The sequence below is a fragment of the Melozone crissalis genome, unplaced genomic scaffold, assembly GCF_028551555.1.
Source record: "Melozone crissalis strain CALT ecotype California unplaced genomic scaffold, PUWL_Pcris_2 ptg000045l_1, whole genome shotgun sequence".
Lineage (NCBI taxonomy): Eukaryota > Metazoa > Chordata > Aves > Passeriformes > Passerellidae > Melozone > Melozone crissalis.
The window spans coordinates 2,894,110-2,906,824 of NW_026535823.1; the positions used below are offsets into that span (position 1 = coordinate 2,894,110).

General features: G+C 54.6%; 2 protein-coding genes across 3 annotated transcripts in view; one reads left to right on the plus strand and one right to left on the minus strand.

The window, feature by feature from the left end:
• SEC22B (SEC22 homolog B, vesicle trafficking protein) overlaps nucleotides 1-12,715 on the plus strand; it is a 293,305-nt gene that overhangs the window by 120,667 nt on the left and 159,923 nt on the right. The gene's annotated exons all lie outside the window — the stretch shown is intronic.
• The window catches only part of MTA1 (metastasis associated 1), a 73,949-nt gene continuing 69,453 nt past the window's right edge, over nucleotides 8,220-12,715 (minus strand). For both annotated transcript variants that reach the window (XM_054285939.1, XM_054285938.1), the window contains one exon: nucleotides 8,220-9,870. In XM_054285939.1, the coding sequence (XP_054141914.1) occupies nucleotides 9,732-9,870 (139 nt within the window). In that variant the 3' untranslated portion in view covers nucleotides 8,220-9,731. The remainder of the gene's footprint in view (nucleotides 9,871-12,715) is intronic.

Below are 12,715 nucleotides of genomic sequence, written 5' to 3' on the forward strand. Positions count from 1 at the left end.
GAGCCAGGATGCCGTGGCGAGGCAGGGGAGCCCCTCTGTGCCCCGCGGCGGGGCTGTGGTGGGCGCAGGGCAGGGGGTGTCAGGGGTGGTGACAGAGGTGGTGACAGGGGTGGTGACAGGGGCGCAGGGCCCGCGGCTGGGGAGCTGCCTTGTTGGTAAACAGGACATCTGCCGCGCCGCCAGCGCAGCCCTGCATTATTCATCAGCGGCAGCCTGGCCCTGCTCCGCCGCCATTGTCACAGAATTCCTTTCCCTGCCGGCAGCTGCTGCAGCTGCCAAGCGCCCGCCCGGCCTTGGCGCAGCCTTGGGAAGGGAACCCGGGCTCCGGGACGGGACACGGTGACCCTGCCGGCAGCACGGGGCCGGGGGTGCCCCACAGCGGTTCCGCCACAGCCCCTGCGCCCCGCGGCGCTGGAAGGCCCAGGCACCCCTGTCACTCCCTGGCCAGCTGCTGCCGCAACAATGCGTGGCTTTGTGGCCGCGGGGTCCCTGCGGGGCAGGTGGCAGCGCCGCCCCCACGGCCCCCGGAGGGGCTCAGCCCTGCGTGCCCCACCGCGGAGCCAGCGTGTCCCAGCCCGGGCCTGCGGCGGCCGGGGAGGGCAGGAGCTGGGATTTGTGGAGCTTCTGATTTCCAGCAGAGCGGCTGCCCGCTCCAGAACAGCCCCAGAGCACTCCTGTGGTCCCTCTGTGTACCCGGTGTGGCGGCAGGCCTAAAGCACCCCAGGGTAGCAGGCAGAGCCAGCACAGCATCCCTGTGCCTGCAGCAGGCTCTGAGGGGACAGCCTGAAAAGGCTCTCCTGTCTAAATCCTCCCCATTGTGAGGCGGCCTCCGCTGTGCTCCAGCCCTGGGGGCTGAGGGGTGCAAGAGGAGAAGGATGAAGGCTGCATTCACCCTGTGGTCTGGTTGGGGAGGCCCCAGGAGAAAGCCTGGGTGCCACCACGCTGCAGAACCAGCACCCAGAAGGTGCCGGCCAAGGGCTTTTCACACATAGAGGCTGGGGGGAATTAAGACAAATCACCTAAAGGTGTGAATCCCTGCCTGCAAATGCGCTAAATCCCAAGCGGATATGCTGGTCAGGAGCAAAGTGGCTTTAGCTGGTCGTGTCTTAATCTCCCCCGATTTAGGCTGGGCATGCTCCTGCGCTGAGGGCAGGGATGTGACAGGTGACTCGGGTGCCACAGGCAGAGCCAGTAGGGATGGCCGAGCTGCTGTGGGGACAGCACGGCCAGTGCCAGGGGGGACAGCCCCTGCCGAGGGGACAGAGGATGCTGGCGAAGGGTGGTGGCACGTGAGGGACACCCCCGACCCCACTGTGCCTCTCCCCAGAGAGCACATTAATAATTTTCACCAAAGGATGCATTTTCCGTCAGAAACTGGAGGGGCCCATCCCTGCCCGAGGGCCGAGCTGGAGTTTCCCTAGCAGCGGGTGACAAAGGCGCCTTTCAGCGGCCCGGGGAGGTCTCTGGCACGGGCCGTGCCCCCTGCAGCAGTGCCCGGGGGTGTCCCAGCCGAGGGGGCCGTGTCCCCAGTGGTGGGAGGTGACCCATTTTCCTGGGGTTTCCTGAGCTGCTGGGGGCAGCAGCCTCCGGCCTGGGGCAGCCTCATTGCCCCGGGGCACTGCCCATGCCTCAGTCCCCACTCCGGGGCTGTGCAGGGCCTTTCCCCGCCATAAAGCCGAGATTTTACCCAGCCCCTTCCCTCAGTGCTGCGAGGAGCGGAGCAGGAGCCGCATCCCTGCAGCGTCCCCTGCTCGGCTGCAGTGAGCCCAAACAGGCCCACCCTAAAGCTGAGCCCCAACAGGCCCATCCTAAAGCTGAGCCTGAACAGACCCATCCTAAAGCTGAGCTCGAAGCAGGCCCATTCTAAAGCTGAGCTTGAAGCAGGCCCATCCTAAAGCTGAGCTCGAAGCAGGCCCATCCTAAAGCTGAGCCCAGAGCAGGCCTCTCCTAAAGCCCATCTTAAAGCTGAGCCTGAAGCAGGCCCCATCCTAAAGCCCATCCTAAAGCCCATCCCAAAGCCCATCCTAGAGCTGGTCCTGCGGCCCTATCTCGGCACCAGCAGCTGCCCAGGGCCCGGCAGGGGCTGCAGTACACGGTGGGGCTTTGCCTTTGGGCTGGGCCTGGAGCAGGGATCGCCTCCACCGGGAGCCTGCAAAAGGTGCGAGGCTGGGACCCCTGCCCAGGGCAGGGCAAGCAGAGAGCTTTGTGCAGAGATTAAGGGAAAGTGAGGAATAAATAAGGAATATCTCCCTCCAGGCTGCTTCTCCTTTGGCTCACCTCTCTCCCCCTCCCTGCGCCGACTCCCCTCAGCTCTTTTTTCTTCATTCAGATACAAATACCACAAAAACTCATGGACCAGACAGAGCTGCTCCTAAGGGGAGCTGGAAAGCCTTCCTCTGCTCTCATGTTTTCTGGCACTTAGGACCCCTTGGATTTGTTACAGGGCAAGAAGAGGCTGGGAGAGGGGCAGAAATAAAAGAGGTTATGGGAAAATCCCCTGCTGCTGGCTTGGTGTGCCCAAAGATCAGTGATCCCTGTGTGGCCTGCAGAGCCTTGACTGGTGCACCATGTGCAGCCACAGGCCCAGGGCCCTCTGTGCCTCGTGACAAGGTCACCCCAGGGTGACACACTTCTCTTTTTTCCACCCCTGGAACTCCCATGTCCCAGACACAGCCCACAGCCAGGGCTGGTAGTTAAGAACAGCCACTGCCCAGGGACACCCCAACTATAACAACTCTGCCTCAGATCCTTGTGGCAGGCAGGAGTTTCATGGAAAAAGTGGTTGGGCTTCCTTCCCTTCATGGGCTGGGAGCAGCTCCCTGTGATGGGATGCAACAGAAAGAGCCTTTCACAAAACCTGGCAACACACTTTTTTCTTATTGCATTTATTCTCCACAGCCCTCCTGGATGCCAGCGTGGATCTGGCTGTCCTACACGGCGAGCAGGGCAGCGCCCTGCCTGCAACAGGGGACATCTGTCCCCCAGAACGAGGAGCCCGGGGCTGGCTGGGGTGGGGAGGCAGCCAGGGGACAGCAGGGGACAGCCCCACGCCCGCCGGGCACCCAGCCCTGCTGCCCAAGGGTCGGTGCACAGCTCTGGAGGGAGCATCAGGAAGGATTAGCAGGAGCCTAGGGAAGATGGAGGGGCAGAGGACGGGCGGCCGAGGGCTGGCAGGGGCTGGGGCTCGTCAGGCAGCACATGCCGCTGCCCAGGGCTCGGCACGTCAGCGCCCGGCCCCGGCGCCGCGGGCCCTGCAGCTCCAAGCACCCACTCCTCGCTCCTCTCCTTTAAAAGGCATCCGAACCCCTGCCCTTATCAGGCAGGGCCGATAGCGCTGTCACGCCTGCGATAAACAGGTTTACAGATTTTGTCCTTGCCATCTGGAATGGATGGATGTCCCCATTGTCCCCGTGACCGCTTCCCGAGGGGCCGTGGCTGCCAGCCCGGGCCGGGGATCCCAGCGCGCTGCACGGCGGGGCTGAGGGTGCAGAGCTCGCTGTGAGCCCCTGGGGCAGGAATGAGCCCCCCGAGGGTGCAGAGCTCGTTCTGAGCCCCTGGGACAGGGGGGATCCCCCCGCGGATGCAGAGCTCGGTGTGAGCCCCTGGGGCAGCCATGATCCCCCCGAGGGTGTGGAGCTCGCTGTGAACCCCTGGGGCAGGAGTGATCCCTCTGAGGGTGCAGAGCTCGCTGTGAGCCCCTGGGGCAGGAGTGATCCCTCCGAGGGTGCAGAGCTCGCTGTGAGCCCCTGGGGCAGGAATGATCCCCCCGAGGATGCAGAGCTCGGTGTGAGCCCCTGGGGCAGCCATGATCCCCCCGAGGGTGTGGAGCTCGCTGTGAGCCCCTGGGGCAGGAGTGACCCCTGGTGTGAGCCCCCTGGGGCAGGCAGGATCCCTCTGAGGGTGCAGAGCTCGTTCTGAGCCCCTGGGGCAGGAGGGATCCCCCCGAGGATGCAGAGCTCGGTGTGAGCCCCTGGGGCAGGAGGGATCCCTCTGAGGGTGCAGAGCTCGCTGTGAGCCCCTGGGGCAGGAATGAGCCCCCCGAGGGTGCAGAGCTCGGTCTGAACTCGGGGCAGGAGGGATCCCTCCATGATCAGCCGACCAAAGCCAGGAGAGCAGCTGCAGAGACCTGAGCACAGCTCTCAAACCCCATCAGAGCCACGGTGGGACTGCAGAGAGCAGCCGGGGTGGCCACTGCAGAGCTGGCACCGGTGGCTCTCCCCAGGTTTTCCAGGGAAAGAAAGGGTGTCCCAAGGAACGGGCTGTGCTCAGAGCCAGGCTGCAGAGGCAAAGTTCAGCTCAGGGCAATTGGCCATTAAGCCCTGGCACAGCCACGGCCGCCCCGGCCACGCTGTGGGCAGAGGTCGGGCTGGCCATGGCGCAATGTGGCTCTGAGGGACGGCACAGCAGCAGGAGCAGTGTGCCCAGGGGCTGCCCAGCTTCCATGTGTCTGTGCCCCACATGCACCTCCAGGACACTCCCAGTGAGCCCTGGGGTAGGGAAGGGACTGGACACACATAACCCAGCACCTCACGAGTGCTGCAATGTCCCCACAGCACAATCTTCTCCTTCTCCATCAGCATCACCCACCCACCCACCTACCAGGATGCATTTGGCCTTGGTTCCCCCAGATATTTTGGGCATCTTGCTGGAATGCAGGGAAACTCAGCTTGGCTTCTCACCCACAGGCTCCACACGTTCGCCTCCCTCCTGTCCTGCCTGGGGGCAGCCAGACCACAGGCAGGGGAACAAACTCGCTCCTGCTCAGATGGAAAATCTCTGAATGAGCACAATTTGGCTGAAACTCTCTGGCCAGAACCTGTAAATCTGCTCCCCGTGACGCTGCCAGCATCCCACAGAGCACTGGATCCAGGTGGAGAGTCCCCTTGCAGGAGGGAAGGGAGGAAGCTGTCTGCAGAAAGATGCTGAATTTATGTTATTCATTCTCATTCCAGGAATGTGGTGAATGAACTTGCAAAGCCCAGGGCAGGAATCAAGTGTGCTTCAACCCTGACCTGCCCTGACTTTCTTCCAGGCTGAAGAAGAGGTGGAGACAAGCCCCAGCCCCACAACCCATCTGAATTTACTGTGTGTCTTTTCTTGAGGCAGCTTTCCTCCTCCTGCATGAGTGAAACGTGATTGTCAGAGACTGAGTCTGCCACCAGGTTTTGAAGCTGCTCAGGCAGGGCAAAACCCTTCTGTCAGTCCTCAGGCAGAGAAGCAAGAGCAGGAGGGACAGGGGGAGGTGGGCCACCCCAGCCTCCTGCCTGGGGAAGGGCCATAAACACCACCCACACTCCAGATACGTTCATGTTGTGGGGATCACGGCAGATCCCATCACTGTTGGCTCTTGCAGGCTGACCTTGAAAGGCACTGACTGCATTTACAGGAAAAACCCCAAACAAACCCTCTCTCACCAGCCAGAGAGGGCTGTCATGCCTCAACTTGCCTTTCTGCAGTGATCTTTCCCTTCTCCCTCTAATGCTGCTGCCAAAGCTTATTTGGGTTAATGGTGTTTTTACGTCTGTGCCCTCTTGATGGATTAAGGAAAATAGAAAAGATTCAAGGTCCAGTTTCTGTAAATTAGTCAAATTCCTTCCTTCTCCTCATAGTCAAAATCTGCCAGATTTTATTTGTGCTGTTCCCACAAATTCCCCAGCAGGCTGGCACACCTCCCGTGCCACTGCTCATCCCCTGTGAACAGGTGAGTGCCCCCTCCTCGTGTGGCAGTGGGAAGCAGCTCCCCCGTGATGCAATCTCACCATCCCAAAGAGCCTCTCCAGCTTCCCAAGGTCTGGCTTGTGTAACACTTGCACAGAGAGCCAGAGCCGGCAGCAGAGCTGGCACCGGCTCCAAATTTCCATTTCAAAAGAAAATTTCAGCGTGTATTTTGTTTTACAACTCTCCAATAGTGTCCCAGTTACAGCCCTCCTCCCACAGCAGGAATGCCAGGTTTGGAATTGTTAGTTTTGGTCATACTTTGCTTTTTTTCTATTGTTTCATCAGTGCTGTTACGGTCAGGGCGCTGCCTTCATGTTACAGCAGCAAAAGCAGAGATCACAGAGAGCTGCTACTGACAAGCTGGTAAAATGCAAAATGCAATGTAAAAAAGCTCCCTGAAAACACCCAAGTTAACTTTAAAAAAAATTAAATCTGTAGCAAAAGCATTTTGGCATGAAGTATTGTAGGAATGTTTGGATTTTTGTTTTGTTTTAAAAATACTTTCCTGAGCAGCTTCCTGCTTCTTTTTAAGCCTGTAAAATTGCAGGCATGGTATGGCACTGAGTCTGGAGGTCGGCATGCTCCATCCACGTGAGCACAGTGCTCTCCCGGGGATCACAGCTGAGCCTGTGACATCTCTGCTCCCACGTCCGCATGGCAGAGATGGGAGGGAGGGATTGGGATGCCAGGGACACACAGCTAAAGGAAAATACCCAAATGCACATGGCAACACTTATTACATCCCAACAGACCTGGCCTGTCCGGGTGGGCAAGCACTTCCCAGCTCCAGGCTCTCCTCCCCCTACAATCTCAGGGGCTCCTTTGGAGGTGCGAAGCAAGGAGAGGAAGGGACCTGGAAAATGGGACACTGCCCCAGCTGTGTGAACATTTCTATTTTGACAAGGCTCTAGAGCAGGAGGGTGAATAACCAAAGGCAATTCCTGCAGCAACAGCACAGGAATGTGAATACAGAGGAGAGGTTGGCACAGGAGGGGCTGTGGCAGCAGCAGCTCAAGGGAGCGACCCCTCAGGCTTGGACGGGTCAGTGCCTGGACCTAACACTCCCTGCACTTCCCAAGAGGCAGCGTTTTCCTTTGGTGGCCAAAGGGATCTTCCAGCCTCCCTCCCAAGCTGGTACAAATGTGAGCCAGTGAAACAAACACATGGCAGGGGAGCCTGCTACCGCACGCCAGAAAACAGCATCTCTATTGAAGGACACGCAAGAGTCCTTCAAAGTTAGGGCAGCACAGGACGTGCTCGCTCTCCTTGCCTGGACTCCTTCCCAGAGCAATCTCTGGAGCCGCTCCAAGAAAGCTTTTAAGCTGTTGGAAACCGCAGGGCTGGCACCCCCAAGTGGTTCTTGTGCTCTCGGTGCAGCCGGAGCCTCTGCCGGGCTCATGGAGAGCTCAGCCCCGACCCCGGGATCCCCAGCACGGCAGCAGCCCCGGCATCCCGGGCTGTCAGAGCTGCTCCCATCCCCCCGGGCTGTCCGAGCTGCTCCATCCCCGAATCCCCAGCACAGCAGCAGCTCCAGCACCCCTGGGCTGTCAGAGCTGCCCCGGCACCCCAGGCTGTCCGATCTGCTCCATCCCCGGGATCCCCAGCAGCCCCGGCATCCCGGGCTGTCCGAGTTGCCCCGGCACCCTGGACACTGCGGGGGCCAGCTCGGACCCGGGGTTTTCCAACGTGATGTGTTCAATTTCCTTTTGCTACCGGAAGGAATCCACAAGAGCGCTTGCCCTCACAGAGACGGAAGTGTTACAAAACCCTCCTGCAGCCGGTGTTTCTCCCGTACAGAGGGTTAACCCTAAGGATTGATGGTGACAAAGTAAAATTGCCAATGGTCACTGGTGCTGCTCGCAGCCTGAGGGCTTTTGTGCCCTTCGTGAGTAGCACATGCTTCAGGGATGGCTGTCCTGTCTCACTTTTAAGCTGAGGACAGGAAAGCCTGACCTGTAGCACAGGATACACTTAGACCTGCCAGGGTGCACAGGTGCTCACAGCCACGGGGTGAATCTCAGCACTCCTGAGCAGCAAATGAGAGCAAACACGGAGCCCATGCTGCTCATGTGGGAGGACAGAGCAATGCAGAGGAGCCCATGCTGCTCATGTGGGAGGACAGAGCAATGCAGAGCTCAGAACTGCCCACGGGCTGGGCTGCTGACCCCCAGGGATGTCCCTCTGCCACACACCAGAGGCAGGCCCAGAGCAGCAGGACCAGGAGCTGCTGTGGACAAAGGGCTCATTCAGAGGCCAGCCCCACATCTGCTGCCTGTTTGAGGAGGAGGAGGGAGACACCTCTGAAGTGCAAGGAAATGTTTGAACTGCACAGGGGAGGAATCAAACTATGAGTGACTCGGACTCTTGCCCTGTAGTGCTGGCCCAGGGACCCTGAAGAGCAGGACACAGCCCAGGGATGGGATGGAAGGCGCAGGGCTGTGAGCCCCAGGCCTGTGGAACCTGAACAAGGGCGGCTTTTCAGAAGAGACAAAAAGCAGATGTTTCACAAAAGCTCACTTTCCAGGTTTATTAAGTAAAGTTAACTGAATTGTTTTCATTTTGTGGGGATTCCTTTCCGTCTAACCCAGCGGGTTAACAGAGTTGCACAGAATCACGGTTGGACTGTGATAACCCAAATACAACTTTGGCTCATCTCACCGCTGACACATATGGAATGACTTGGGGGTTATTACATGCTGTGTCTGCTTGAGGCAGGTACATGTACAGATCAGCACAAGTTGCAAATGATAGTTTACATCCTTTCAAAACCGAGCAGGGCATCCAGCAAATGCACTGCCGTGAGAAGACATATGAAAAAGAAATGATACAGACTTGCAAATACATAAGAAGTTGAAGAGATGCAAGAAACCTCAAACACAAGAAATGTCAAGGGGGGGAAAACCACTTAAATTCAGACACAATGTGTTCAAATGAAAACCCAGCTGCAATTTAAAGTCCCTTCAAAATGGGAAACATACAGTAACGCAACTAAAGAGAAACCAGGTCTCATCCTGGGAAACGTGTCCAAAAGCACTGATGCACAAACAGGTTCAGAGTTCTAAGCAAAATGTCCCTGGGCATTGGTGTACTTGACTCTTGGAGCCAGAGCAAAGCAATTCATTACACTTGCTGGGCCTACTGCTAGCAGCACGTAGGATCCCAGATGTCACAGAGAAGGCAGCACGCAAATGCTGGTTCCTGGGAGAAATGAGAAACGCCACGGGCCACATCTCCCAGAGAGCAACTAGAGTAAGGACACCTAATTCTGGCAGCCTGGCTCCACTGCACACAGCGTTAGTGTAATGTTCTGCAAGGTTCTTCAGTTCTTAGCTCACTCCTTTCTCAGCCTGAGTTGGTCTGTCTTGTGCATGAGCACAACTGGCTGTGCAAAAACATCCAAAAAACAGAAGGGACAGGACCAAAGAAAACTGGCTGAACCTGGGGCTGGCTTTCAGCTCCTATTTTCAAATATCAGTTAAAGATTGGAAATTTATCTACAAAAGAAATAATATAAATGAAATTAAAAAAATGGCACCGTCCACAAAATTAAAAAAAAAGAGAAAAGAAAAGAGAAATCTTACAACACAGCCTCATAAAATGGCTTTGCAACGATAGCTCAGTCACAAAATGAAGGGTTCTAGCTCTTCGTACATCAGAAGAGGAAACAAAGCTAAAAAGTACTAGTCCGCATTCTCTTAATAAGTTAAACTTACTTTCCCTCCCCCTTCTACAAAAAGGGTAGAAGCAAAAGGGAAAGGAGGCTACTAAAAATAAAAAAAAAAAAAAGAAAAAAAAGGAAAAAATAAGAAAAAAAGACAGGAGAGAGTGCAAGAGAGAGAGAGAGAGAGACAGAGAGAGAGAGCAGTCTGTGGTCAGAGGCTCAGAGCAGGGCTGAGTTCCTTTTAAGGGTTTAAAAGATGCAAAACAGTTCCTCAAAAGTTCCCTCTCTTCAACAGTTAGCTCAATGCTGTAGCCATGGAAACTCGAGTAGGTACTGCAGGAGATTGCCGGCGTTAATCCTCGATGATGATGGGCTCATCGTTCATGGGCTGGCGGAGCTGCACCGCCTGCATGGGCCGCAGGATAATCGGCTTGTAGGGGCGTCTGGCGGCTCGCTTGGCTTCCGAGGAGGAGAGCAGCTTGCGGATTTTCCTGCAGACAGGAGGGAGAAAGGCACGGATTACACAGGCTCCGCTCCTCCAGGGCAGACGCCTGCTGCGCTGGCTGACAATGGCTCCTGCTGCAATGGCTGCCAGGGAAACTCACATTCTCTGATTTATAAACCCCCCAGTGAACAGAAACTGCAGCCTCTGCTCCAGAATCCCTCCCCTGTAGAAGGCATTCTGGTCCAGCCTGGCAGGTATTCTCTTGCTGGGAACAGAACATTGAAATAGTCAGGACAGCCAGTTTCCACACCATTGACTTACTCTGAATTTATTTTGATGTGCTGCAGGTAGCTCTGGGGAAGTTTACAAAGCCAAGGCAACACCAACAGAGTGTTTCCCCTTCTCCCTTCTCCCACACTGTGTGTGCCCAACCCAGAGATGGGCAATATTCACACCTTGTATTTGGTTAAGGATTTCCCTATATGTACAACACTGGCAACAAGTCCTATCAGACACAGGAAGCTGTTTTCCATATGGACAGAAAGACACACCAAAGCTTTAAAATTACCAAAGTAAGTTAGACAGGGACAAACACTGAACTTGTTTCTTTTTCTTAATACCAGGCTCAGAGATAAAGGAAGTATCATTAAAAAACCCCATCCAAACCCAAAAATGCAGCAACAATGAAAAATGTACTGTGTCATAAAAATGAGGCATTCTTCTATACAGAGGATGCTGTGGTGGTCAAAGGCACACAGAGATTAGAAAGGAAAATAATAAATAGTCACAAGAGCACTCTATGTACAGACTATGTATACCCACCAGTATCCACTATGAGTCTTCAGCTCAGGAACTGGGGCAACAAGAAGGGTCTGATAAGGCAGCATTGCCTTCCCTCACAGGCTCCTGACAGAACAAGGTTTTGGCTGACCACGAGAGACAAGAGAGGAAGGGCTCTGCAGCCCACATTTCAGCCACCTATCCCCCAACTTCATTTAGGGAACACTACTGAGGCCAAAACCCCCTTTTGTTGGTTGTGGTTTTGGCTGGTTGGTTTGGTTTATTTGTCAGTGGAAGAGAGAGCTTCTCACTGAGCTGATGCCTATCACTGTGCTGTGATTTCTGCCTTTAAGATATGTCATCTGCTGAAGAAAGTGGTCAAAATACCTCCCTTATCCTCAAAAACTTACCCTTAGCACCACCAGAACTGACAAACCATCAACTTCAGCTGAAGATTTTGAATCGCTTATCAGATTTGGTCATCTCTTCACTTGGTTTTTTTGCCCACTGAGCAGGACAAGCTGCTGCACTTACACAGACACATTTTTTGTTTGCCCAGTGTCCCCATTTCTCCAGCACCCTCTCAAACTAAAAAGGTGAGGAGAGGTGAAAACAAGCTGGCAAAGTGATGGTGAGGGAGAGAGAAAATAAAATCTTGATTTAATGACTTTCCCAAGATGTTTGACTGCAGTTGATCCACTTTGAGCCAGCAGAGCTCCTTGCAGCACCCGTGTGTGCTCCATCAGCCAGGCTGCCATCAGAAACACGTCCTGCAGCGCTCTGGATTCTGATCAGGTCACCGCTGCCTCCGCTTGCCTGAGTTAGAAATGCCAGCTCCTCACTGGGAGCCTTCAATTCAAAACTTACTCCTTTCATTCGACCAACTTTTCAAACTGCTCCTTCAGAGCCACAGAGTTTTCCAGCACCTCTGTTGTGTTCTCAACAGAGCTACACAGAAAGGGGAGAGGGGGAGCGTGTAACACTTCAGGGAAACCTACTTGCTGTGACTGAAAACACAGCCTGACCCTCAGCTGGAGGACGAGATGCAGATATTGCAGCTAGATTGATTGCTAGGGAGCCAACACAAAGCTCAAATTGTTTCAGAGCTCACAAACAAGTCTTGCATTCCTGACACTGGAATGCAGCAGATGGTTCAGGGAAAAGTTAGAGGTGAAATGCCCGACAGAAAACCCGTGCCACTGACAATGCTCCATCGCTCAGGCTTCCCTGCTCTTCACAGCCTGCCAAAAATCTCCTTTCACCACTCATCGCTCAGCTAAGCAGCATGGCTGTCAGACAAAGAAGCCTGGGTGTTTTTTTTTCCTTTTCTCTCTCTCTCTCTATTTTTAAATGGAAGTGATAAGATCTTACTGAGCTGATGTCTATCACCAAGATTTTCATTAGAGTTGTGCTGGTTGCTGCGGGACTGATCCTTCCTGCCTCTGTCAGTGGTTCTGTTTGAGCAGAGGATTCTGTGTCTACAGTAAATTATTGTCACAACCAACACCAGACTGGGTGAATATTGTCACAGTTCTGTCCAGGTCAAAGGGCAGGACCTTGTACTGACAGGCTGCCACCATGTACCTGGAGTATTTCATGTGCCTTGGATGGTGCAGATGTCAAAAAGAGCTCCCTAGAGGCAGGATTATGAAACAAGCCTTGAGCATCTAAGGAGTGCTCACCCTGTGTCCCCAATGGCACATGAATCTGAGAGCTGCAACAGGATCCCAGTATCTCTCTATCAGAGCAACAGCAGTAATCAGAAAACTGCTTCCCCTGAAAATGAAATCCTTCTCTCACTTTATTTTCAATTCTATATGGAATTCCATATATAACTTCTTTCTTTCACAACATCTTGCAGGCACAGAAAGGAGAAGGGAAAGACATGGCAAAGATATGAGCTGGTGTGAAATGCACAGTTGCATTAAAGGTGTCCATAGGAACAAGTCTGACCAGGAAATTCATTTCATGTGTCTTCTGAGTTCCAACAAGGTGTATCCTGGACTGAAAACTGATCACCCAATAGATCAATGGTTAGTAATTTGAATGTTACTGGTACTACCTATTCTACAAAGCCCATCATTGATGCTAGGCCCACAGAATAGTTCCTT